At 43.9% G+C, this 26,723-nt stretch overlaps 1 protein-coding gene across 2 annotated transcripts; it reads right to left on the bottom strand.

The window, feature by feature from the left end:
• Positions 1–507: 507 nt before the first annotated feature.
• Positions 508–26,723, bottom strand: C15H13orf42 (chromosome 15 C13orf42 homolog). 2 transcript variants are annotated; one of them, XM_053563647.1, is made up of 4 exons: positions 25,976–26,723; positions 7,759–7,909; positions 3,274–3,514; positions 508–2,307 (listed from the first exon to the last, which is right to left on the bottom strand). In XM_053563647.1, the coding sequence occupies exons 1-4, from the start codon at positions 26,534–26,536 to the stop codon at positions 2,136–2,138; spliced, it is 1,125 nt and encodes a 374-aa protein (XP_053419622.1). In that variant the 5' UTR covers positions 26,537–26,723; the 3' UTR covers positions 508–2,135. The 2 variants fall into 2 exon arrangements, with proteins under 2 accessions (XP_053419622.1, XP_053419623.1); XM_053563648.1 differs by having other exon boundaries at positions 7,759–7,906.

Genomic DNA, 26,723 nt, shown 5'->3' with positions numbered 1-26,723 from the left:
AATCTGGAGATGGGGATGATCCTGGATCACCCAGATGAGGCTGATGTGATCATAAAGGCCCTGATTAGAGGGAGGCAGGAATGCGGGCCGAGCAGTGGGAATCATGATGTTGGAAGGAAAAGGGTGGGGCTGCCAGCAGAGTGCCCCAAGGACCAGCTCGTTATGCCAAATAACTGGCCAATTCAAGAGGAAAAGAATCAGCTCAGCTCGGTGGAGTTTTCTGAACTGACTTTGATTGTTTCAAATTTGATTTATTTCATCTTAAGATTCCTTGGCAGATCCCAGATTCTGAGGTTGATCACTAACCTCAAACATCTAAATGTGATCCCCAAACACAAGCCATCCTCAGGTCTTCAAATCATGGACTTTTTCGGGTAGTCTGTGTGTAGTCTCCTTAAAGAAAAAAATACAACAAAATAGAGCAAAATAGAAAAGCAAAGCACAGCTCCATGTCCATAGCAAGACATCCTAAAAAAAAAAGAGCAGGACTCCAAACATTCTCTCAGTCTTGTTTATTTTTTCTTATCTGCAAAAGCACAATGTACACAGTGTCTTCACCACATAATGTCAGGGTTGATCTGCAGTTTGATAAGAAGCACAGTAAAGAGACCTTTATCCTAAGTTTATCCCCAGCAGTGAACTTTTATACAGGAGACTTCAAACAAGGCCAAACATCTGGAGAAAGAAAGATTCATGGTGATAAACTGTGGTGCTTTAATGCAGTTTATAAAACAAATTTCCCAAACATTTATTTTTCGATCAAGTTTCTGGCTATCTTTGGGTTAGCATAAGCCACAAAATGAGAAAAACCTCCCAAACATTGACATTGGCACTCAAAAATAATAAAGAGAAATATTAAAACATTTTCGGATGTTTTTATTCTGAAAATGCGTTGACATGAAATTGCTAAGAATGCCGTGGAATTACAAGTTGTCCTTTTTTTTTCCTTTTCAGAGTTACAAATACTTAGATTCAGATAATCTAAGTATTTAGGTTCACATAAATAGCAAGTTCTAAAAAAGTTCTAAAAAAAAAAACAGAATAATAGGAATATCACCCTACAAAGGGAAGCCTTTACTCAGTTCTCAGAGTGACCGTAACCTACAACATCCTTGGCTTAACGTAAATGATTCATTTTTCCTAGTCTGTCTTCCTGCTTTGTCCCTAAAGCCCTCATACACTCCTAGGCATAAAGCGAGATGGACAAAGTTCAGTATATTCTCCACAGCAGTGGTCCTCAAGCTTCAATGGGAACAGCTATATACAAAAATGCAAAATATATGCTAGAAAGGCAAAGAATATATTTTAAATGTAATTCTGATTCAGATAGTTCCTGCAGTAGAGAAATCCTTCCTGGACTGAAAGGACGTAATGAATCTAACTGCCCTCCTAATTGGGGAATGGAGAGGCACAGGTTCCATGGATATTTATAAAGATTTTCTGGGACTGGGAATTAGGAAAAAGTAAACAGAATCACTCCATCTTCACTCCCCTCCAGCCAGTTGCCAATAAGAAGTGTGTGTTTGGGGCTGAAGGAGATACTGTGTTCCCAAGGCAGGGCCCCAGCACACCCTCCCCTCACCCACTGCAGGACAATGGCATCACCTTTAGCCCAAACAGTGGCAGTTTCTGGAAAACTCTGAAAACAGAGCAAAAGGAACTGCTTTTTCAACTGCATTTTGCATAAAAGAAGGCAGCCTCAGCGCAGAACCAGGTGTCTCTGAGCCCCGTGGAAAGGGGAGCTACCCCTTGTAAAAATTTGGCCCAGAGATTCACAGGCAGATTTGCTTCCAGTGCTGAGGACGGTGCTAGCAGCCATTTGGACAGACTCCTGGACAACCAGGGACAGGCCAGGTGTGGCCAGGAGTGAGCCCAGCCACTCCCCTGCAGACCTTCACGCCTTCCCTGCTAACTGGTCCGTGTGGCAGGGCTGAATGTCTCCTGAGGTGCATCCTCTGGGAAGCCGCAGCTCTGTTTGGCACTCGTTGGGCACCAGCAGGCTGTGTGTGTGGGGGCGGGGGGAGGGTGTTGATTTTGCTATGATTTCCATTGTTAACTCTACCAAACGCCTCATGCTGTGCTGAAAGCAGACACCCTCTCAGGGACCAGAAGTTCTCCAGGGAACCCGGATGGAGTCAGGGCACTGTCCGCTCCCAGAGTCTTTCTCGAAGCAGCCACTGCCCTCTGGGGTTCTCTGTCTCGTAGTGGTTCCCCCGGGGAGATTCCAGGGGCTCCAGGGCAAAGAGCTCTGCATCCCATTCCATGTCTTCTAAGAAGTTGAAGAAGATTTGTCTAGAGGTCCCCAAACTAGAAGGGAGGAAAGGGCAGAGGGTTAAACCTGTCTTGCCCAGCCGCACAGAGGGAAGGGATGCTGGGTTTACCCCATTCCCCGGAGACCAGCTTCCCTGGTGCTGGGTCTTGTGGAGACCAAATGGTGTCAGCCTGGGGCTGTGGATGGACCTCGGATGGACTGCAGCCTGGCCTTGAAGGGGCAGCCCTGACCAGGGCTGAATTGTGGTTTTAATATATCTAGTACATGGCCTATTATTATGGGAGGAAAATGTCATCTAGAAAACCCCTGAACCCCTCAGGACCGAATGACTGAATGGCTTTTGTAGAAGCAAAGAGAAACTGCCTCTGAGTCCTGACAGGCCCTTCTGTCCTGACAGGTGAGGCCAGACGCAGACAGAACACACTGCTCCAATAGCAACAGGAGTCCATGTGGCAGCGCTGAAGGAGACCCTGTGGCTGCTGATAGAGACTACTCTTGGGAAAGAAAGACCCGGAGTAGAAGAGGCCAAGGGACATTTCCCAAGAGGGGCCCGGCCAACAAGACCTGTATTCTCAGCACCTGGCCAGGGCCTTCCAGGCAGAGGCATCTGGTGTCTCTGACCCTGGCTCCCTCTTGGTGCTCTGCTCTGCCCTTCTGTAATTGCTGTTAATCTCTGGTTAACCCTCTTCTTAAAAATCAGAGGCACACAATGTGTTGGAGGCACTTGGGGAAAGCCGTGAAAGCAGGTGACACAAAGCAGAAGGACTGACTGGCCAGAAAGAAGGGGAGACAGGCCCAGGCCCAGAGCAGGTTGGGAGCAGGTGAGAGCTCTGAACAAGGCCAGAATGGAGACCCCCCCAAAATACTTTTTAAACTAAGACCTCTCACCCCAAAACATACAAAAATATTTTTTGGTAAAAGGGACTGGGCTCAAGGCTTCTTAAGAAGCATCTGGAAGACACAGGAACATCTTGGTTATGCTCTGTAGCCCAAGCACTTACTTCTTTTTGCAGGCTTTGGGCTTAAATTTCAAGGTGTTGAACGCCCCTTCCACAGCTTTGGGTAAATAAATGGGGTGCCTCTCGAGCCTCCTCTGGGTGCTGATGGTCCTGCGCTCAGCGCCCCTCTGCGGCTGGCTATCTGTGGTGGGCGTAACGTGCACTGCAACGTCCTCAGAGTGTCTGCGCGGCGCCCGTAGGATCCAGTTGGAATGCAAGCTGTGCTCCCGGGAGCTGGTGGCCACTGGAAGAGAGGGCAAGGTGACCTGGGAAGGGAGGATTCACTGCTGGGAGGAGCACAAGGCAAGGGAGGATTCACTGCTAAGGCAAGTACACACGTCACACTGAAACTCCAGCTAACAGGCAGAGGCAGCCGCGTTCCTAAAAGCAGTGGGCCAAGCCCTTTGACTCACAGCTGACCTACCGGATACAGTGGAGTGTTAAAAACTAGGAAATATATGTGTATTAATTGACCTGGAAAGACGCCTACGGTGCATTATAAATTGTTAATTTTGTTTCAAATCAGGACCGTGCGTGCGTGTCTGTGTGGAAAATGCTCTAGAAAGGACATCACTCAAATGTTAGCAGCGATGATGCTCCCTGGCTGATCCTGTTTTTCACTTTCTTCTTTGTACCTTGGTGTGTTGAGTGACTTGATTTACAATGAATGCATATTATTCTTGTTATAGGAGAAAAAGAGCCGTTTTGTTATGGGGATTTGTTTCTTCAGTAGGTCCTTGGTCTTGGGTCCTTGGTCAGTGGTAAGATAGGATTTATTAGACAGAGAGGAATACAGAAAGAGTAAAACGCGCCAGAGCTTCTGTACAGAAGGCCTAAAAAAAGCCCCAGAGTTTCTGGCGAAGGGAAAGACCCAAGTGGAAAGTCACTGTGTGGGTCCTTGTCTAGGGGTATAAAGTCTTGAGAATTGCGTTTGGCCAGGACTTAGCAGATGGAAACACTTTTTCAAAGTTTATGAGGGTTACTGACAAGTGAACGAATGCAATCCCTCCAGTTCAGGGCAAAAGGTCAGGGTGTTCCCTTCAGGAAATTCCTCAGGCCTAGGAAAACTGGGGCCTCCTGTCCAGCCTTGAATGGGGGAACCCCGTATCAATTTCGTGACAATTGTCATTTTCTTTAAAACAATCATAAATGTGAAGACAGCACTGGAATCCTCAGTGGATTTTGTCATCCTTTAGCCCTTTCCCAGACTTCCCAAGCTGCTTTCTGCCAGGGACCGGAGGGGCTGTGTGGAGAGGAGGGCAGACAGGTTACCCACAAGTTCAAGTGAGCGTGGGGAGCAAGGAGCCAAGTAACCTTCTGTGAGAGTGCCCATGTTCCAATTTGAGGACCCAAGTCTCACAGATACACATCTGTCTAGTCCACAACAACAACCGTAAATCACATGCTTGTCATCTTTTGAGTAGTAGATAAAATACAAATTATTTAATATTGGCTCCAAAAGCTATTGTCTCGATATCCAGGGGACAATAACCCAGAATAAAATCATCATTAAATTGCACTACAGAAGACCAGTTAAAGAAACTGACAACAAATTGATGGGATTTGAAAGTGGGCTGATGCAGAAAAAGCATTTAATAAAATCCAGCATCCTTTTCTAATTAGAACACTGAAGAGTATAGGCATAGGTGGCACATTTCTAAAACTGATTGAAGCTATCTATGACAAACCCACAGCTAATATTTTACTGAATTGAGTAAAACTGAAAGCTTTTCTTCTTAGAACTGGAACCAGACAAGGTTGTCCTCTGTCACCTTTACTATTCAACATAGTGCTGGAAGTTCTAGCCAATACAATTAGGCAAGACAAGGAAATAAAGGGAATCCAAATGGGAGCAGAGGAGGTCAAACTCTCCCTCTTTGCTGACGACATGATCTTATACTTAGAGAACCCCAAAGACTCAACCACAAGACTACTAGAAGTCATCAAAAAATACAGTAATGTTTCAGGATATAAAATTAATGTCCACAAGTCAGTAGCCTTTGTGTACACCAATAACAGTCAAGATGAGAAGCTAATTAAGGACACAACTCCCTTCACCATAGTTTCAAAGAAAATGAAATACCTAGGAATATACCTAACAAAGGAGGTGAAGGACCTCTATAAAGAAAATTATGAAATCCTCAGAAAGGAAATAGCAGAGGACATTAACAAATGGAAGAACATACCATGCTCATGGATGGGAAGAATCAACATTGTTAAAATGTCTATACTTCCCAAAGCAATCTACCTATTCAATGCCGTTCCTATCAAAATACCAATATTGTACTTTCAAGATTTGGAAAAAATGATTCTGCATTTTGTATGGAACCAGAAAAAAACCTGTATAGCTAAGGCAGTTCTTAGTAATAAAAATAAAGCTGGGGGCATCACCATACCAGATTTTAGGCTGTACTACAAAGCCATAGTGGTCAAGACAGCTTGGTACTGGCACAAAAATAGAGACATAGACACTTGGAATCGAATTGAAAACCAAGAAATGAAACTAACATCTTACAACCACCTAATCTTCGATAAACCAAACAAGAACATACCTTGGGGGAAAGATTCCCTATTCAATAAATGGTGTTGGGAGAACTGGATGTCTACATGTAAAAGACTGAAACTGGACCCACAACTTTCCCCACTCACAAAAATTGATTCAAAATGGATAAAGGACTTAAATTTAAGGCATGAAACAATAAAAATCCTCAAAGAAGGCATAGGAAAAACACTGGAAGATATTGGCCTGGGGAAGACTTCATGAAGAAGACTGCCATGGCAATTGCAACAACAACAAAAATAAACAAATGAGACTTCATTAAACTGAAAAGCTTCTGTACAGCTAAGGAAACAACAACCAAAGCAAAGAGACAACCTACACAATGGGAAAGGATATTTGCATATTTTCAATCAGACAAAAGCTTGATAACTAGGATCTATAGAGAATTCAAATTAATCCACATGAAAAAAGCCAACAATCCCATATATCAATGGGCAAGAGCCATGAATAGAACCTTCTCTAAAGAAGACAGACGAATGGCTAACAAACACATGAAAAAATGTTCATCATCTCTATATATTAGAGAAATGCAAATCAAAACAACCCTGAGATACCATCTAACCCCAGTGAGAATGGCCCACATCACAAAATCTCAAAACTGCAGATGCTGGCGTGGATGTGGAGAGAAGGGAACACTTTTACACTGCTGGTGGGACTGCAAACTAGTACAACCTTTCTGGAAGGAAGTATGGAGAAACCTCAAAGCACTCAAGCTAGACCTCCCATTTCATCCTGCAATCCCGTTACTGGGCATCTACCCAGAAGGAAAAAAATCCTTTTATCATAAGGACACTTGTACTAGACTGTTTATTGCAGCTCAATTTACAATCGCCAAAATGTGGAAACAGCCTAAATGCCCACCAACCCAGGAATGGATTAACAAGCTGTGGTATATGTATACCATGGAATACTATTCAGCTATTAAAAAAAATGGAGACTTTACATCCTTCGTATTAACCTGGATGGACGTGGAAGACATTATTCTTAGTAAAGCATCACAAGAATGGAGAAGCATGAATCCTATGTACTCAATTTTGATATGAGGACAATTAATGACAATTAAGGTTATGGGGGGGAAGCAGAAAGAGGGATGGAGGGAGGGGGGTGGGGCCTTGGTGTGTGTCACACTTTATGGGGGCAAGACATGATTGCAAGAGGGACTTTGCCTAACAATTGCAATCAGTGTAACCTGGCTTATTGTACCCTCAATGAATCCCCAACGATAAAAAAATAAAAAAATAAGAAACTGGGCTGAGGCTCATGAATGTGCTTGGATTCTTTATTCTGTGTCAAAAGGGAGCTGGGGCCACACCTCAGTAAGGAGAAGCCTGACCTCCTGGATGGACTCCTGGTCCAGAGATCAGGCTGGGCCTGGGCAGGCACCTGTGCCGCTCCCACTCTGCACACCCCCCTACTTCCTTGCCTAGGTAGGGTTAGAGCTGGGTTTTCAAATATAGTTTCTCTATTCACTTACTTTTTAAAAAATTGTGGTGAATTGTCTATGACATAAAATATTGCCATTGTCGCCATTTTTAAGCACGCAGCTCTGCACCTTTAAGTCTATTCTTCACATTATTAAGCAATCTCCAGGGTTACGTGCCACAAAGCTGAAACTTCATACTTAGTCACCAACACACCATCCAATAGATTCTCTTTCTTTAATCATGTCCCTGTCGCTTTCCCTTTCAGAGTTTCAGGAAAGTTCCACCTGTGTTAGGAGTTCTTGTCCCAATGTGGCCACAGACATTGGAGGAGAGGCCAGAGTTGTGGACAACTGAAGCACAAGGTCCCCAAAAAGGACGGCTCGGGGCCCAGGCTGTGGCTTGCAGGTACAGGGCTCTCCTTCCATCAGGGAGGTGGGATTCCTGGTAGCCTGTCTTGCAAGTCCACCTCAGAATCCCCAGCCCACGGTTGTCCCCTGAACTCACCATCAAAGTCCACATCTTCATTCAGAGAGTCAGCTTCAGCAGTCCGCGGCCATCTCTCTGTGTCCAGCTCCGCGATGATGGAGTCAAAGAAGGCCATGGCTTCAGCCACGTCAGCGCTGAACTGTGCATATTTCTTCAAGGAGGGTTTCTGCTAGAGGTGAAGAAAGAGTTAAATGTTGCTAAAAAAAAATGCACAGGGAGTTAGGGATTTTAGAGTTTCAAAGGAATATTTGACTAAGTGCGCTGTGGACGAAAGGCAGACACTCATGGCCAGGACTGCTGCAGGGCAAGAAATGTCAGATGAGCACTCAGGACCAGGAAGGCTGCAGGGCAATTACAATGCCAGATTAGCATGAGGAGGCGGGAGGCAAGGACCATGAGGCCTACTTCTTTCTTGGTCATGGATTTGCTGTTAGACATTAGGCAAAAGAATTAGTCTTTCTTTGGCCGTGTTCTTTACTGATAACCACCCAATTAGGAGTCTGTACAGCTCCATAGGTGGGTGAGGAGATACTCCCAGCAGGAGAGAGAGGACAAGATGGTGGAGATGCTCCCTACGACTTGTCGGCTTCTAATAGGGCCAAATTTGGGCACAAGTCATGGAATAAATTGAAATTGTATGATTGTTTGAAAAGTATAAGGAAGGCTCGGTGCTTGTAGCTCAAGCAGCTAGGGCGCCAGCCACATACACCAGAGCTGGCGGGTTCAAATCCAGCCCAGGCTTGACAAAATAACAATGACAACTATAACCAAAAAATAGCTAGGCATTGTGGCAGGTGCCTGTAGTCCCTGCTACTTGGGAGGCTGAGGCAAGAGAATCACCTAAGCCCAAGAGTTTGAGGTTGCTGTGAGCTGTGACGCCAGAGCACTCTACCAAGAGTGACAGTTCAAAACTCTGTCTCAAGAGAAGTATAAGGAAAAATGAAACAGAGTTTAAAAAATCTACTCAGTGCCACCCAGATTCCAGCTCTGTCCCTCTCCGTGGTCACATTCCATCTGCACAACAGCCCACACAAGGCCATGAACAGCCAGCATCACAGACACTCAGACACCACAGGGGCTGCAGTGGGGAGCTCGTCAACTCCAGAACAGACAGGCCAACATAGGAATGAACAAGAAGCTCTCCGCAGAATTTAAGAAATAAGAGAAATTGAGGGAAAAGGGACAAACATCTTAAAATGTGAGCTCTTTTGACCAAATGTAGAGTTTTTATTTTATGTGGGATGGTGTGAAAGTGGATATGATTGAATTATAGGCTAGCACGTTGGGAAGGAGAGAGCAGCATCTCTACACGTGACCCAATTGCTGTGAGATGTGTGCATCTTGTACTACTTGGAAACATTTTTAAATAAAGATTGTTTTTTTTCTGTTCTGTTTATAAAGAGCTCGCTTGGAATCTATGTGAAAGGACCCCAACACACACCTAAATCTTGTCTGGTATAGTGGAAGCTCGGCCAAATGTAGTTACCTGTCCCCGATTAAGAGCTCGCTACACATAAAACAAGGACAGAATGACAGTGAGAAGGAGAGAAAGGTGGGAGGTAGATTTCCAGGAGCTTTTGCTGGTCGGAAAGTAGCTGGAGAGGTAAGCGGCTGAGAAGCGGGACGATCCCACCTTCAGGGAGGAGACATTCTCTAGACTTGGTGACACCAGGCCTACCAGGGGCTGAGTGTGGGATGTGAGACTGAAACATGGAGGGGCTGATGGCAACGTCTCGAAGGGCAGCAGGCCTCCCCCCGGCAGGTGAGGGCGGCCTCACTCTTTCATCCTCCTCACATTTCCCTTGCTGCTTCCTCCCCTGACTGTTCTCACTGGCTGACTCTGACTGATCCGCTGAGACTCGGCCGAGAGAGCTCCTTCTGCAGGAAGCCACCACTTTTGGGGGCTGTTTCTTGCTTCCAAGTCCCTAGGGGTCTCATAACCTTACCTAATTCCACCATGACACATACCATTTTAGAGATTCTTTGCAAAGCAGGGAAAACAGAAACAAAAGATTGGAGAAAGCCACCCAATCCAGACGATCCTCAATAGTAATACAAAGTCTTAAAACCCACCTGCACATGGAGGGCCGTCTCTGAGGCTCCAGAAGGCAACTACCATCAGCGTGGGGCTGAATGCCAGACTCTCAATCTTCTTATGGACATCAAATCCTTTTTTATCTAGGTTGCTCTACAATTTGATCTAAGCAATTCAGTCCTCAGCGTCTCCAAAAGGAGACTGTGGCCAGTAGCTCAAAGCAGCCTATATCAGCTGCTATAGTTTGTTAAAGAGTTTAGAAGAAAGTCAACTTTGGTGCCGTAACTATCAGAGGCTAAGAAAGCGATGAAGACCCTGCCTTCGGTTAGGTGAACACCAACGCCGTACGGCTGTGCATCTTCTGAATCTCCCCGAGCATTGTCCTCGAGTTTAACATTTATGGATTACAGCATAGAAATCACCACCTCAGCCACTGAACTCTGTCACCAAAGCTAGAAAATAGTAGTCCTTTCGGCCACACTTTCCCCAAAGCAATGAATTCAGACAATCAAGTGATTCTAATGCACAGAAATTAAATTGCCACTCTCTGGGGACCCAGACATGGGAGAGGGAGCAAGGCAGAGTATGAATCCTCACCTTGATGTCAGGATGGAAACAGAACTGTCAGTCATATTCCCTGGCTGTGCAAGAGCAGATAGGAGTTTCTCAGTGATGGGAACACAGGGGACAGGAACCAAGGGGGCAAGATACAGGTCATTGAGGAAACAGGGCCAGAGCTCCTGGGTGGAGAGGCCCAGACTCCTTTTGTCCTTTTGTGCCTCCTGGTGCCTAGAGCATAGACAGGCCCAGGGGAAGGGGTCCATCCTAACAGCCTAGAGAGAGCGCACGTGCAGGCTGCTCTCATCCCACCTGCAGGCGGCGCCTTCCGGCTCCAGCCTCCACCTGCACCACCTCCCAGGCAGGCCTTCCCTCCACGCTCAGATCATGCCCTGTGTCTGCTTCCTTGGTTTCCTGTTTGCGTGATCCCTGCTAGTCTTCAGTCTAGCTAGACACAGCTGCTGCTCCTAAGTGTTAAAATGGCTTGGGATTCTGAGCCTCTCTGTGATTGCCAGGATGACCACACGTCCTGGTTTGCCCAGGGGTCATCCCAGTCTGTGCCAGTTATTCCAGTGTGACAGGAATAGCTCCTCTTCCCCTGGTTGGAAGATAAATCACCTGGTCCCTCAACTCAAACCACAAGTTACACCATCCCCACATTTCCAATTTCTATCTGCAATACATGGTCTGTTTGACTATCGAGTTAGTGTTTGTATACCTAATACTTTCCTAAATTCTTCACTTTAACCCACGTTTTTTGATTATCAATCTTTCGAATAGAATTTGAGTTCTTCATTATTTTTCTTATCTAAATCTTAACCACAATAATCACCTAAAATTTTCAAATTTAGTTTGCTTAAAGTGATCTTGGAAATTTAAGGCACTAATGAACCAATCTGAGTACAAAATCCTGCTAGATCTTTGATTTTTTTTCAAATCTCTCACATTTGCTTTATCCAAACCTCATTCTCTTGCCTTTTTGAGCAACTGTCTATTATGGATCTTTCTAAAGCATCCAACTTAGTTTTCATAGAAGAAATTTTCTTTCGTCACTCATATTTAATTATACATATATCATACTAAATTAAATTACATTAATATAAATTATAATAGTATAATACAATAAGCCAGTTTGAGAACAGATGTAACTTAATTTTAATAAGTACATAATTCAGCTTCTGAGAGTTTAGAAGTTCATAGGCAGTATTTCAGAAGTACATACCTAGTTTAAAAAAATAATTTATTATAAAAGTTTTAAATCAAACACTATAGAAAATATAATCAAGAACCCATATACTCATCATCAACTTCAGCCACCATCAACTTATGCCATTCTTGTTCATCTATCACCCTCCCACTTTTTTTCTTAAAGCTAATCCTAAAAAATATAAGTTTATTCATAAATATTAATACTCCAAAATGTATCTTTAACAGGTGAGAAATTTTGCCAATATTACCCACTGCATGTTGCTAGGCTTCTACTTTCAACAGACAAGATTCGGGTGTATATTGTAGTCCTTCAATATTTTCTCTAAGAAACCTCTTTACAAACATACAAAGGAAAGAACTCCACATTAAAATCTATACTACTAGAAAAGCATCTAATTTACTTATCTGTAATAATCTTGTATGCACAGAGATGCTGTTTTCCATTGTCTTCCAGCTCGCATCATCTCGGATGAGAAATCGGCTGTAACTTTTATCTTAGTTATATGAGATATGTTACTGTATATAATGTGTCTTTTCAGCAATTTTTTTCCAGATAAGGGTACAGATGATTATGTTACATCGTTTGCATTTGTTAGGTAAAGTCCAAGTTGCAGTTGAGCCTTCACCCAGCTGGTGGGCCACATACTCCTACGCTGTGCCCATTGGGCGGCTGGTGTTTTCTGAACTTCTGTGGTTAAATGTGTGTCATTAATTTGGGGAAAGTTGCAGCCACTGTTTTCTCAAATATTTCTTCTCCCCGCTTTGTTTCTTCTTCTCTGGGGTTCCAGTTACACTTAGGTTGACTATTCAATGTTGTCCAAATCTTTCGAATAGTTCTCAGATGTTTCGTCCGATTTTTCTTTACTACATTTCCTTTTTTCTTCTTTATGAATTAATGCTCTTATTATTTTAGTTTTTTCAATAATTTTTATTTCAAAATATTAGGGGTTACATGGTTGAAGTCAGGGCTTCATGTGCCTGTCACCAGAAGAGTGTTCACTGAACCGAGTAATAAGTTTTATCCCTTCTGCCTCGTGCCATCTCCCCTCTGAGTGTTCACTGCACCAAGTGATCACCCCTTCCCCCTCATCCCATCTCCCCTCTGAGTGTTCACTGCACCAAGTGATCATCCCTTCCCCCTCGTCCCATCTCCCCTCTGAGTGTTCACTGCACCAAGTGATCATCCCTTCCCCCTCATCCCATCTCCCCTCTGAGTGTTCACTGCACCAAGTGATCATCCCTTCTGCCTCGTCCCATCTCCCCTCTGAGTGTTCACTGCACAAAGTGATCACCCCTTCCCCCTCATCCCATCTCCCGTCTGAGTGTTCACTGTACCAAGTCATTATCGCTTCCCCCTCATCACTGCACCGAGTGATAAGTTTCATCACTGCCGCCTCATCCCACTCTCTCCTCTTCTTAATTTCCAGTGTCCTTTATGCCACTTTTAGGATCATGTTTTCACTACATTTTCTTTGTGTGTCAGTTTCGGTCATTTATTTTGGCCCATCTTCAAGTTTTCTGATTTCTTCATGGTTGCATCAAGCCTACTAACAAACCCATCGAAGGCTTCTTTATCTCTCTTACTGAGCTGTTCATGTCTAGTCTCTTCATTTGATTCTTTCTTATAGTTTCCATCTTTCTGCTGTAATTCCCCATCTACCTTTTCCATTAGGGCTTCTAACATATTAATTATAGATTTTTTTAAAATCTTCTCTCTGACAGCTCCCCTGTTGGTGTGGTGTCTGAGTCTGGTCACATCAGTTGCTTTGCTGCTCAGCACCACATTGTTCCCTTCTTGTTTTTTCATGATACTCATATTTTTTGTACAAAGCCAGGAATTTTGTGTAGGTCAATGGACACTAAGATTTCTATGTCTGGAAATGGTCTTTCCCTAGGTTAAGCCTTTAGTTTGGCTTTGAGTCAATCTAGATAGGAGCTTAGCTGGGGTTGAGGTCTGTTGCTGCTATAGTTACTGAAGTGCATCACCGACTTTAAATTTCTATACCTTGTATTAAAGCAGAGGCTAATTTTCTAGAGAGTTTCTCTTCAATGTCTGCTGCAATCTCAGCTTTAGATAGATCTTCCCTTTGTGCTGCCCTTAAGACAGGGTCGCTCTCCACGCCTTTTGCCCTCTCCTAGCAGTATTCCACTGCAATTTACCAACTGGTGCTTGCCAGCATGGTGGGGAGAGGCAGGAGGGTGTGCCCTGACTTTGTGATTAGACCCCAGTCTCAGGGACGCAGTCCCTGGGTTGGTGTGTGGCCTTCTCCCGTCTTGCCCTTCCCCCAGCTGTACTCGTGGGCACAGGATGCCTTAAAAATCCCTCCCCTACTAAATATTTTGGTCCAGTGAGATAAGAAAGAGTGACCTGGGCAGGGTCCATGAACTTCCCTCAGAAGCTGCTGTTCCGTCCCCACACCTGCACCATAAGAACACTTCCTCAGGTCTCTGTAAGCACCCACTGAGATTCATGTAGCATGAATGTGAACTCCACCTGTATCTTCAGGTCTTGGGGACTCCCAGCCCTTTCCCCCACTCACACTCTGCCATAACCAATTTGGTAACAATTCTAAGTGAAGTCTTACCAAAGTCAGTCTATATCTTTTCCAGCGGCAAGTACAGTCATCCTGTTCCCCCTGCAGGCTCCTCTCTCCCCTTAGAGTTTGCACTGGTTGGGTTCCCTGAGACCTCAGTTCTCTGGTGGTTTCAAAAACAATCATCAACTTGCAGTTTGCCTGGTTTTGTTGTGTTGTTGTTGTTGTCGTAAGGGTGGGAGTGATAGTCTTTCCAGCTCTCTACATCCTGAACATAAATTGACAGTGTCTCTAATTCAAATTAAATGTTTTGGGTTTCATATTTAACTTTTTAAATTTGTATTGGTACCTCTTTTACCCTGAAAATCTTGATTCTATATGGCATTAACAAAAATTACTTATGTACTTTATATTATTACATCTATTAGTTTCAAAATAACACCCACATTACCATTAGTAAGCCCACTGAATGCAATTTAAGGGGTGTGTATTGTCCTTGGATTGTATAACCAACATTCTGTTTTAAAGTCCCTTGAGATAATTCTTTTCTGTGTTATTATGCTGTCGACTTGGTAATCAGTTAGGTTCATATGCTTCCATTGGTTTTCATGTGTTAGGGATTGATTTTTACTTTTTTGATTTAATGTTTTAAAGGCATGTCAACAATATGCATGGTTTCAAAACCAAAATGATACTAAAATTCAAGAAAGCATCAGCTTCCATGCCAGCCCCTTCTCATTTTCTCTATCCCTTCTTTAGTATTTAATTTATCTTTCCATCATTTCTTTTTAAAAATATAAGCAAGGATGTTTTCATATTTGTATTTACTAATTAAAAAAAAAAAAAAAGAAGCATCCAATGTCCACCTGTGAACGTTGCTTTTTTCACCTACTATGTTCTGAGGATTAGCCCATGACAGTAAATACAGGTCCTTCCCACCCCACTTTAACAGCTGCATCATTATCCATACCCTACAGGAACAAATGATAGTCCCCAACTGATGGATCTTCAGATTGTTTGCAATCTTTTGCTATTACACTTAGTACTGCAATGAAAACTCTTGAGCATAAGTCATTTTTCATTCTGCCTGTAATACTATAGTTTGGGGTAGGCTTCTACTTCTAAGTACCCAGCTTTCTATGGGTGTTTTGAAGAGAGAATAATAAGCACAAGGGATATAGCAAGCAAATTAGGCAGGGTTTGGTTAACAAAGTTTCTGTTGCCCTTTCACAAAGCATACTTTTTAAATGTCTCCAAGTGGATTCTGTGATTATTTTCTAAGTGCCAAGTCAAAGCTACAAGTCATGAGAGACTTTTCAAGTCCCGAGTTGAACTCGGGCTGACTTCAGCTTGTTCTGCCTGCTCAGAATTTCCATGGGACTTTCTGACATACACTGTGACATTCCCTTGGTGATTCCCTCAGGACTCTGGCTAATGTCACAAGAAAATCTACTTTACAAAGAGGTGGTTGTGCAAAATGAGACTTTGGTCATCAACACCCTGGGGTGAGACCACAAAGAGTCCTCCCTCCCTGAACTCAAAACTCCCCTCTTGGCTCTCTCCAGCCCAGACCTTCTGGTCTTTGGAAGGCTGAGTGCACTGGGGCCTGCTTTGTGCTGCAGTCTGCACCAGCCTGGCTTTCACAAGCTCTCTCTCCTTTGCCCACAGCCCTGAAGCAGCCCCAGGGAGAAGGAACTTTCTCTGAGAGCATCTGTATCCCATTGCACTCCACTCCAGCTTGCCTTTCACATTGAATCCTCCGTGGCCTCAGGGTTATCATTTTCCAAACCTCCTCTGTGCCCCACCCCAGACATGTGCCTTGGATTATTTTTCCCAGATGAAATCCTTTGTAGTTTCCCTAACCAAACTCCTGCATATTTCTCATTTTAATTTCTAATTCCTTGAGAGAAGTTCCTGATATTTGTCTGCATTTCATATTGGCCTGTCCTCTTACCTATTTTTCTCCCACCCTCTGGGTACGTGGGCTGCCCCCTTCTCCAATCTGTTTATATTTTTCTAGGCTCTGTCAATATTTATCTTCAAGAGACCTGAATTCCACAGACTGAACCTTCAATTGTAAGCCTAAACATTCTGTCAGAGGGGAAAGGTGGAGGACATTCTAAACCCACTCACCACCCAGGAGATTGTCACTAAACATTCATCCCCCCCTCACTGCTTCCTGGGCAGTCCCCTCACCTCCTCAGAGGGTCCGGACGGCTCACGTGCCACCTCCTCACTGGAGCTTTGCCAACCACAGCAGACAGACCTAGGATATATTTTTGGTGCTTGTTTTCTGTCTTGCATGGATAGGTCTACTTCAGCACTTGGTATTAATCCTCACTAGACAAGTGATCCTGAACCTCTTCTTTGAGCTGGCTTTGGCAAGTAACTCTTACAAATATATCCCCTTTTGACTAATGCTCGGTGCCAGATGCTCCATACGTGAGAGAGACTGTAAGATCTTCACAATTCCCAACATTCTGGGTGTAATTCTACCTGTTTCTCTGCCAAGACATCTTCACAAACGTGTAGTTCAGTCACTGCTTCAAACTCTGGGCTACATCAGGGCAAACGTATTTTTTCATCTATGAATGAAGCGTATCTATTTTAGTGCCTGACCCAGAGTAATAAATATTTGTTGAGGCTACATTTTTTTTTTTTTGCAGTTTTTGGCCGGGGCTGGGCTTGAACCCACCACCTCCGGCATAGGGGGCTGGTGCCCTATCCCTTTGAGCCACAAGCACCGCCCTGAGGCTACATATTTTGTATCCTCCTTAGTAAAGTATCACAAGAATGAAAAAGCAAGTACCAATGTACTCAACACTAATATGAATGCAGTAGGTGAACAAAACTACACACCCACACGAGAGAAACACATAATTAAATTCAAGTGGGGGGATAAGGAAGGAGGAATGGTAAGCTCTCACGTCCTGGCACAATGTGAGAATACAGGGCACACCTCCTACGTGAAGGGCTCAACTACAACTTGGACTTCCTAACAAGTGCAAACAACGTAACCAAATCATTTGTACCCTCATATTAATCTGAAATTTAAAAAAAGAATAAGAATAAAAAATAAATATTTGTTGAGTGAATGTACGTATGCCACTATACATGTACCCATGTGTGCACATGTATAGCACATAAACACTTTACATAATGGTTATATTCTCCAACCAATTTTCACATTGCTAATTTATGCTTTTGGATTTAACTTGGAAAAGTTTAAAAATTCTGTACTTCTTATTTCTTATGAAGTGCTGATAATACTCTCCAGGCTAACCAGACTTAGACATCTGAATGTCAATATTAGTGATGGAGTTTCAGTATTAGATGTGAAACTGGTTTTGGATTGAGAAGACCTCTTTACCTTTGGATCATTCGTCTAGGTGAAATGAAAAGCAAACAGCTCAAATTTAGCCACAAGCAATTTAACATTATCAAAAGAAGATGTTCAGTATAAACCTTAAAAGCTCCATCTAATGCATCCTTTCTGCCTTCTGCTATGCTTGGGAGGGAAAGAAGTGACACGTAATCCCTTTTATATTGCAGCACCTACGGAAATGTATATCCATAATGGAATAAGGTTTGTGGGGGAAAATGGGCATTTATTCAACAAGAACTGTAGATATAAAAAACAAACATCCTAGAAATAAGTAAAGTCACTGAAATTCAAATACATATTCACACAAACCCACCCCCAAATTTTCAATAGATAAGCTAAGTGGTGGATATGCCAGGGCTAAAGAAAAAAATCAGAGAAACAGACAACAGAGCTAAGAAAATCAACACAAAATGTGTTAGGAAGCCTAGTATAACAAAACCTTGGCATTATCTCCTAAAATTAAACATTAAAATAGTTTGGGGAGCACAGCTGCACATTTTCTGCCTCTGGTAAGAGAGGTTCTAGAGACTCACAGGTTCCAAATGACAGTTTTAGGCTTATTATTGCCCAGCTTTTTTTCCCCCCAGCTTTATAATGGTAAAGCCCTTACTTCTTTTGCTAGCATTTCATAATTCCTTGTCTTAGGTGTTCTGTAAATGATTGTTCAACTTTAAAAAAACAGTGAGTGAAAAAAATTTGCTCATATTTACCAAACTGTTAGAAGCCTACCTAATATTAGCAAATTACTATCCTTGGAACATAGCACAAAATCTTCACATACGATAAGTGAAATATTGGCTTGGCACCCGTAGTGCAGTGGTTACAGTGCCAACCACGTATACCAACAGTGGCAGGTTCGAACCCAGCCTGGGACAGCTAAACAACAATGGCAACTGCAACCAAAAAGAGCCTGGCATTGTGGCAGGCGACTGTAGTCCCAGCTACTTGGGAGGCTGAGGCAAGAGAATCGCTTAAGCCCAAGAGTTGGAGGCTGCTGTGAGCTGTGATGCTACAACACTCTCCTAAGGGCAACAGCTTGAGGTTTTGTCTCAAAAATAAATAAATAAGTGAAATATCACAGTCCAATGAGAAAAGGTATGGAGTTGCCAATAAAAAGTGTTGGGAAAATTCAAACTGGATTCTCAGTTCCTACTACACATCAAAATAAATTTCTGATAGACAAAAGGATTGGCTTTTAAAAACTGGAACTATAGGTGGTGCCTGTGTCTCAGTGAGTAGGGCGCTGGCCCCACATACCGAGGGTGGCCGGTTCAAACCCGGCCCCAGCCAAACTGCAACAAAAAATAGCCGGGCGTTGTGTGGGCACCTGTAGTCCCAGATGCTCAGGAGGCTGAAGCAAGAGAATCGCTTAAGCCCAAGAGCTGAAGGTTGCTGTGAGCTGTGTGACGCCACAGCACTCAACGGAGGGCAACAGAGTGAAACTCTGTCTCTAAAAAAAAAATAGAACTATAAAAAGTGGGGAAATGGTTAACACGCAATTGACCTTGAGAAATGGAAGAACTTTCTAGGTATGAAAGTAAAAGGAGAAATGACAAAGACCAAAATCAAAGACATAAAAATTGGTAGCATCTGGACATCAGATAATGTCCAATATAAAGATACATAAAAACTTGGAGATAATGTTTTTAATATACATGTCAGATAATGTGTTAACATACTTAATATAAAATGATGCCTATACATAAATAACAAAATTTTAATGCAGCCAAAAGAAAAATTTACAAAGACATGAATGGATAATCAATCCACTAAAGAAGTATACATTAGTATGACAACAAAGGCCATTCTTCACACAAGTAATAATCAAGAAAAGTTCCTTGAAGTAGTGTAATTTATCTATTAAATTGGTAAACTTAAAAATGATGACAATGGTCGGTGCTGACAAGGTCAGCAAGAAGAGCTTATTAGAAACCCACTGCTCATAAAAGTATACATTTGTAAAATATTTCTGGAAAGTCATATGTAAAATAATCTCTAAAAACGAATGACTTTCAAACCTTGACCCATTAGTCATACTTGTAGGAATCTCTGCTAAAAAAAAATAATAATGCCTTATAGACATAAAGTAAAATGTATTTATTTATAATGCTTAACAATTGTTTACAAAAAGTGAGTTGTTAGATTTGCCTTTCAAACGTTTGTCATCAAGAACGAGTTAATTACAAAGTATCTCAAGAATGGAAGAAAAAGTATCCAATGTACTCAGCCCTTCTATGAAACTAATTTATAGCTTTCATATGAAAGCTGTAACCCAGTTATAATCTAAGAATATGGGGAAGGGGGAGAGGGAGGGGAGGGAGAGGAGAGGTGGGGAGAGGGAGGGTGATTGGTGGGATTACACCTGCGGTGCATCTTACAAGGGTACATGTGAAACTTAGTAAATGCAGAATATAAACGTCTTAACACAATAACTAAGAAAATGCCAGGAAGGCTATGTTAACCAGTTTGATGAAAATATTTCAAATTGTATATAAAACCAGTGCATGGTGCCCTATGATTACATTAATGTACACAGCTATGATTTAATAAAAAAAAAAAGAACTAGTTAATTAGATGGAAGAGAACCCACAGTATGCAACATTGACTGAAAAGAAGAAAATGTGTGTATAGGATGAACCAAATTTATAAATTTACATATAAATATATATGTGTGTGTGTGCATACACATTAGGGTTGTAAGATTTAGCAATTAAAATGCAGGATGGCAGTTAAATTCCAATTTCAGTTAGATAATAATTTTTTAAGATAGGTATGTACCAAATACTGTGTGGAACATAGTTATGCTAAAAAATGCCAATTTAACTAGGCAGTCTTTATATTATCTGGCAACCCTAACACACACATGCAATACACAGGAAAGAAATGATGGAAAGAAAATAGACCTTGAAAGTGTATAGTTATTATCTCTGGATGGTAGGATTCTAAATTACTTGTATTTCCTTCCTTACACTTTTCTGTGCTTTATAAATTTCGTCTAAAGAGCAAATATAACTTTTATCATCAGAAAAATAAGCACAGCTGAAAAAGTGTCCTTTGGATGGTGGGCTCTGACCAATTACATGGTGGATATTTTAATACTCAGACTATCTTCTACTCCATTAAAAACAGAAAGCAACAGATCTATGCCTAAATCTTCCATTGAAGTTTTTAACAATGTCCTTCTTAAATGGCATGTGGGATTTCTCAGGCTGTTGGTTTTTTGAGCATCTACTACATGCCCAAAACTGTGCTCAGTGTTGGAATAAAATAGATAAATGGGACTCATCACCCCAGCTCAGTGAGCTCACGGTCAGGGGCACACACAGGGAAGGAACAGAAATGACAGTGGGTGTGCTGGGTGCCAGGACATGACACACAGCCCAGACCCCGGGAGGGGGAGCTCGCCGGATGGATCACAGGTGGATGTGAGAAAAGACATCCAGGGAAGGGCTTTCTCTGCTGTCTCAAAAGATAAGAAGTTCGTATTAACCTGGATGGATGTGGAAGACATTATTCTTAGTAAAGCATCACAAGAATGGAGAAGCATGAATCCTATGTACTCAATTTTGATATGAGGACAATTAATGACAATTAAGGTTATTGGGGGGGAAGCAGAAAGAGGGACGGAGGGAGGAAGGTGGGGCCTTGGTGTGTGTCACACTTTATGGGGGCAAGACATGATTGCAAGAGGGACTTTACCTAACAATTGCAATCAGTGTAACCTGGCTTATTGTACCCTCAATGAATCCCCAACAATAAAAAAAAAAAAAAAGATAAGAAGTTATCCAGGTGAATGGGGTGTAGGGAAGAAGAAAAATGGGGGGAGACAGAGCAACGTCCTGTGCTTGGAGGATAGACGAGGGAAGATGATTGTGCACCTCGTGTCTTGGCTGAGCGAGGCCACAGGAATCATATGTGCTATCATCAATCATGATTATATTGTCTGCCATCTGTGGGGACCACAACCAAGCATGAGGGAATATGTTTTTGCAGTTTATATTGAATTTTTCCTGCTTTTCAATCACTGGACCCAGTGATTGAGACTGACGCCTCTACCCCCAGTACCTGGTGCTTATTAAAAACCTGCATTTCAATACTACTGTGTTTGCCAAAAGTCTCTCAAACAGATTAAAAAAAAAATACCCAGAATCTGCCTTCTGGCCCACATGCAATTCATGCGTGGATGACTTAGAGCCCTTTTGGATGAACTGAGTTCAGATCCTTCTGCCATAGAGGAGAAAGAGCCTTCTATTCACTGTTAACATAGTCTAATATTATAAACCATGTCTCATGGTTTGATAGAAAATTGATTCTGAAAACTATTACCAGAATAAAACTATTTTTAGTAAAAATCATTACTTTTGGCAGCCATTCACCAGAATCCAATTGACTCTTTAAAAATCATTCTTATAGTAGGTGACTTTCTTTAGTCAAGGTGTCAGGAAGAAGAATACCCATTTTGCAGCTATTTCTTCCAGGCAGACATAACAGAAATCCAAGCGGCTCAGAGATAAAAGATCCCTAGGAGAACAAGGAAGTTTCTTCCGGTTGTGGTGGGTGACCAATAACCCCAGTCTGAGAAAATGTCCAACCCAAACCATCTGGACTGTGTGGGGCCCATAGATGTTGTAGCCAAACCCAACAGCCATCCCTGGGGCTGTGGCCAGACTCTCTGAGGCTCTTCTCTGTGGTGTGACCAGGGCAGGGTCCCCTTATGTGGTCAGGTTCTCATTGTGAGACGCTGGCTGCTTACCTGTTTATCTGGCCTGTTTATTGGACCTAAGGCTGCAGGGAGCTGTCCTCAGGGAGGACCCCAAATGCCAACACACTCTCTAGTCAGAGTCAGAGAATAGCCTCAAACTTTTCTTCTTCACTTCCCATCAAAGCCCGAGCTTATCAGCCGGACAATGGAAGGAAGTTCTGACACAGGATGGGGCTGAACCTTGAGAACTTGCTACGTGAAATGAGACTGATGTAGGAACACAAATGCTGCTTGCGTGATTCCATTTATCTGTGAACGGGGAAATTCACAGAGGCAGAAAGCTGGAGAGAGGTTCTCACAGGGTGGGGAGAGGGAGAAATGAGGAATTAATTTTTAATGGGTCTAACATTGCTGGCTGAAACAATGACAAAGTTATTGGAGACAGCTGGTAGTGATGACTACACAACTTTGTGAATGAACTCAGTGCTGCTGAATTGTATACTTAAAAATACTGAAAATGGTAATTTTTGGAATTTTAAAGTATTTTACTTTAAAAGACTGCTTTACTTTTAAAGAAATAATTGTCAAACGTTTTATAAAAACAGTCTTCTGATTAGTATTTTTAGTGCCTATGATCTTTAAGGAATTCATTTTCTAGTATGTTACTAGTAATGAGTTTCATAAGATTTTCTAAAAATATGTTACTTAGTGTTCCATAATCTTTTAGATTAATTATTACGGGTTTACATACATGATAATTTGGAAAAGTTAATGAAGCCAGTCTAAAGGACTTTGGTTATTGTTCGGCTATCATCAATCTGAAAGATGTATAGCAGTATGCATTTTTACTTTAAAAAATTGATACAAAATCATTCAAAGAAAAGCACTTAATTTCTTAAGAATTTATTAACTTTAATATATTTCATTACTCATCATTTGGAGACGTTTTAAAAAGCACTCACTTAAGGAACTACAAAGTGTCATGTTGACAACGGTAAATGTTATGCTATTTATTTTACCACAACAAAAAAGAAAAAAAAGCTGAAATGTGAGATGAAAAATGTTCCAGCATTAGATAATGGTGAGGATGATACAGCTCTGAATAGACTAAAAACACTCACGTGTACACTTTGAAAGGGTGAGTTTTGTATACAAAATTATTTTTAAAAAGCCAAGCTGAGAGAAGTGATGTTTATAAGAAGGAAAGAAAAGAAAGAAATAGAAAAATCCAGAGCCCATCACAGCAGGAGACAAAGCTGCGGCTTGAAAAAATGAATAAGGAGCAAGCTGAGCGGAGAAACACACAGAGGCCACCGTGTTCAGACGTGCCCTAGAACCAACTGCACAGGGACCAGCTAGGAGGGGGGCAAGGGTGGGCGTGAGGTGCAAACAGCAAGGGACACAACAAGAAAACTTCTTATGTTCACAGATATTTTTCCCTCCTGGGTGAACCACATCTTGAGAGAATTTTGACAAAGGCTGTATGGTTGGTCCATACCTCTGGCACCTGAATTCTCCCCTGGGCTGAAAAGGGGACTAAGAGCCAACAGGTCAGGTCTGGAGGACAACTGAAAGTCAGCAGTAACTGCTGGTGGTTCCTGGTGATGCCTGGGTGGTGGCACAGGAGTTCTGCAGAACGTCACTGCTTTTCCTCCCTGGCAGAGACACCCACAGTGCCCAGGGCAGAGGGGGCTCTACATGGCAGGACAGGACCTATTTCAAATATGCTCTCCTGCCACATGTATTGTGCCCTGAGTTAGAAGTTCTAACATTCGAGCATCAAAACAAGGAGTCTCAAAGCTCATGTCCAAAACCGACACAAAAATATTCAGATACAGATTTTTGTTGTATTGATTTTAAAATGCACAGTTAAATCCATAATGGGGGGTAGGGAGGAATCAGGGAAAAGAAAGGTGTTGTGCTAAACCTGGAACATTCCAAGCTTTTCTCCCAAAGCAGGAGGGGGATGGCATCCCTGGGAGGGGTGGTGGTGGGGAGGAACCTGCTTGTCCCTGTCCCTGCAGTACACAGAGTCCCAGCCAGCCATAGGCCACCCTGCTCGCCATGGACCCTGAACCCGTCATTTCACAGGCAAGCCCAGCATACAGCTCTTTTTGAAGGAGATGTGTAGAAGGAAGAGAAGCTTGTCTAAAGACGGCTAAGAGCCCTGCACATGGTGTTTCAGAGTCGGTGACCACTGGGGTGCCAGTGCATGCCAGGTGTGACCACGTGTAGGACCTGGCTCACTTCTCAGAGGGGATTTCATTATTTCCATTTCTGTGCTACAGAAAAAGAGAAAGAGGCCCAAGCTGACTTGACAAAGGCACTTGGCTGGTAGATAGCAGGGCTAAAATTCAAACCTTGGTCTGATTGACTCAATTCCTTCCAAAACCCTCCCCTGGTTGCACAGTGGTGAGAAACATTTCCTGGGGAAATCTATACATTGCTTCAGGCCTGTGTCCCTCCTTACAGCCATCTGATGGGGCTAGAGCTGGCCATTCAGCTTCTATTTCCTCCCCCTACCTTCAGCCAGCTCAGCAAGGAGCGAGCTTGCCATGTCCAATTAGTGAGGGCTTCAGTTGCAGGGAAACATAGTGCTTAGAGGGAATCTGCCCAGAGCCTAGAACCCCAAAATATTCAAACTGGAAAGGAGTTCTGAAACCACTGCAAACCCCTCCGTTATCACAGACAGCCCAGAAGGAGGGGAGGCCTGGTCACAAGCTCACCGCTGGCTGGATCCCAGATCAGCACTGGAACCCAAGACGAGGCCCCTTTGTATAGGTCCAACATTTGACATCCATTTAGAGCTAAAATGATTCAACAGCTCCCACCCGGTATAACACTCAGACAGCTGAAACTCTAGGCCAAGCCCTAGAGATCTGCTAGCAGGCCAAGGCCAATCAGTCATTCAACATTAATGAAGTTTGCTGTGGCCTGCAGGGTACTCCTGGGAGACAGAGAGAAGTGGGAGACCCATGGGCTCTGAACACCTGCTGGCCTGGCATCAGGAAAGTGCCCAGGAGAACAGAACAGTCTCAAACCACAGGTGTATGGAACACATGTGAGGGAGTGTTAGTGAGAGCAACTCATTACTGCAATCAGGCGCCCCTACTCCTAGAGCCGGGTCAGCATGCCAGAGTGGGCCTTGACCGCTCAGAGAAAGCCATACACACAGGAAGGACCCTGTGGTAAGTTCGGACAACGAGATCAGCCAGCGCGAGTTCTTTCTCTCACGAACTCCAAGCTTTTGTCTGTCTGGAGGCCTCAAGCCGTCAAAGCCATCAGTCCCCTTCTAAGAGGCACAGGCTCTCTCTGCGGCCATGCCTGAGCCTCCGGCAGGCCCGGATCCGAGGGTCGGCTGCAGGAAACCCTCTACTTATTTGGCTAGTATGGGGCTCAGTGCCTAGAAATTTGGAAGTATCTAGTTCCTATGATTTCACTTTTTACCAGGAATTTTAGATATGGTAACAATTTTTTTTAAAGCAATACATGATTTGAAAAATTATTTGCTGTCATCCAAACGCACATAAGCTGTGTGTGGTGTATGAAGTCAGTGAGCGGCAGCTGCCTGGTGCAAATTCGGCTGCCGGCCACTGAGGCCACAGCAGGCAGCTCTGCAGACGCCCTCACTGCTCCTTCCTATGTCTGCAGCATTCAAACCCCACACCCTTCCTCAGGCAGGGAGACCCCGGGAAGGCTCAGAATGCTGGGACTGCTTATCCGCAGGGACGGGCATGAGCAGCTCCCACCCCAGCGGAGAGCGCGGGTCCATCCACCGCGCGCTCCATCCCCGCGCGCTGGGCAGCTCTTACCTTGCCTCCTCTGGGCGCGAGATGGCCCGCGGCCTTTCTCCCCCACTTGGAGGACTTGGAGGCCGGGGTGCGAGGGGGCCGCAGGTCCCCCAGGCCGCTGAGGTACTTGCGGCGCAGGGCCAGCAGCTCCTGCAGGTAGAGCAGGCAGTCCTGGGCGCGCGCGCACACCCAGGCGCGGTCCTCGTCGCGCCGCAGCCCGGGCAGGCTGCCGTCCATGCCACCGGCGCCCTGGGGTTTCTTGAGGGAGTCGCTGAATTTCTCCCCGTGGTCCCCAACCACGTACATGGAGCTACTTCGAATCAGCCGCACCGCGGGGCTGGCTCCGTCGTAGAAGGGGCTCTCGGCCGCCGCCTTCCGCTGCGGTCCGGAGTGGAGGACGGAGTGGATCTTTCTGAACATGGTCTCGATTTCTCTCCGTGGGTGCCTTCCAGCTGCCTGCGCCGCCGCCACCTGATCTAGCTGGAAGGGAAGGAGCCGACATCCAGGCCTCACACCATCTGCCTCCCGGGAGGCCTCTGATTTCGGGGACCGCAGCAGGCGGGTCACCTGCGCATCGCTCATGGGGGGCTACTTGCATCCGGGAGCCAAGGTGCCCTGTCAACCACAGACAGAGGGAGAGCCGAGAGCTCACCTGCAACTGCCCTGGCTGGGTTAAGAACCACCTGGTGCAAAAAGCTTCCTGCTCCGCCCTGGGAGGCCGGGGCTTGGAGGTGTGAGCGCCCCGCCCGGCTCTCCCTATTTTCTTTCC

The sequence above is a fragment of the Nycticebus coucang genome, chromosome 15 (genome assembly GCF_027406575.1).
Source record: "Nycticebus coucang isolate mNycCou1 chromosome 15, mNycCou1.pri, whole genome shotgun sequence".
NCBI classification, from domain to species: Eukaryota; Metazoa; Chordata; class Mammalia; order Primates; family Lorisidae; genus Nycticebus; species Nycticebus coucang.
The sequence above is the reverse complement of the archived record's forward strand: the minus strand, read 5'-3'. Positions and strand labels throughout refer to the sequence as shown.

Excerpts from the sequence above, each read along its gene's own strand:
- C15H13orf42 (XM_053563647.1), bottom strand. The coding sequence starts at position 26,536 with ATGAGCGATGCGCAGGTGACCCGCCTGCTGCGGTCCCCGAAATCAGAG. Across the intron at positions 7,910-25,975 it reads TCGCGCCCAGAGGAGGCAAG|CAGAAACCCTCCTTGAAGAA; the intron begins GTAAGAGCTGCC and ends CTTCACCTCTAG. Across the intron at positions 3,515-7,758 it reads TGAAGATGTGGACTTTGATG|TGGCCACCAGCTCCCGGGAG; the intron begins GTGAGTTCAGGG and ends CCTCTCTTCCAG.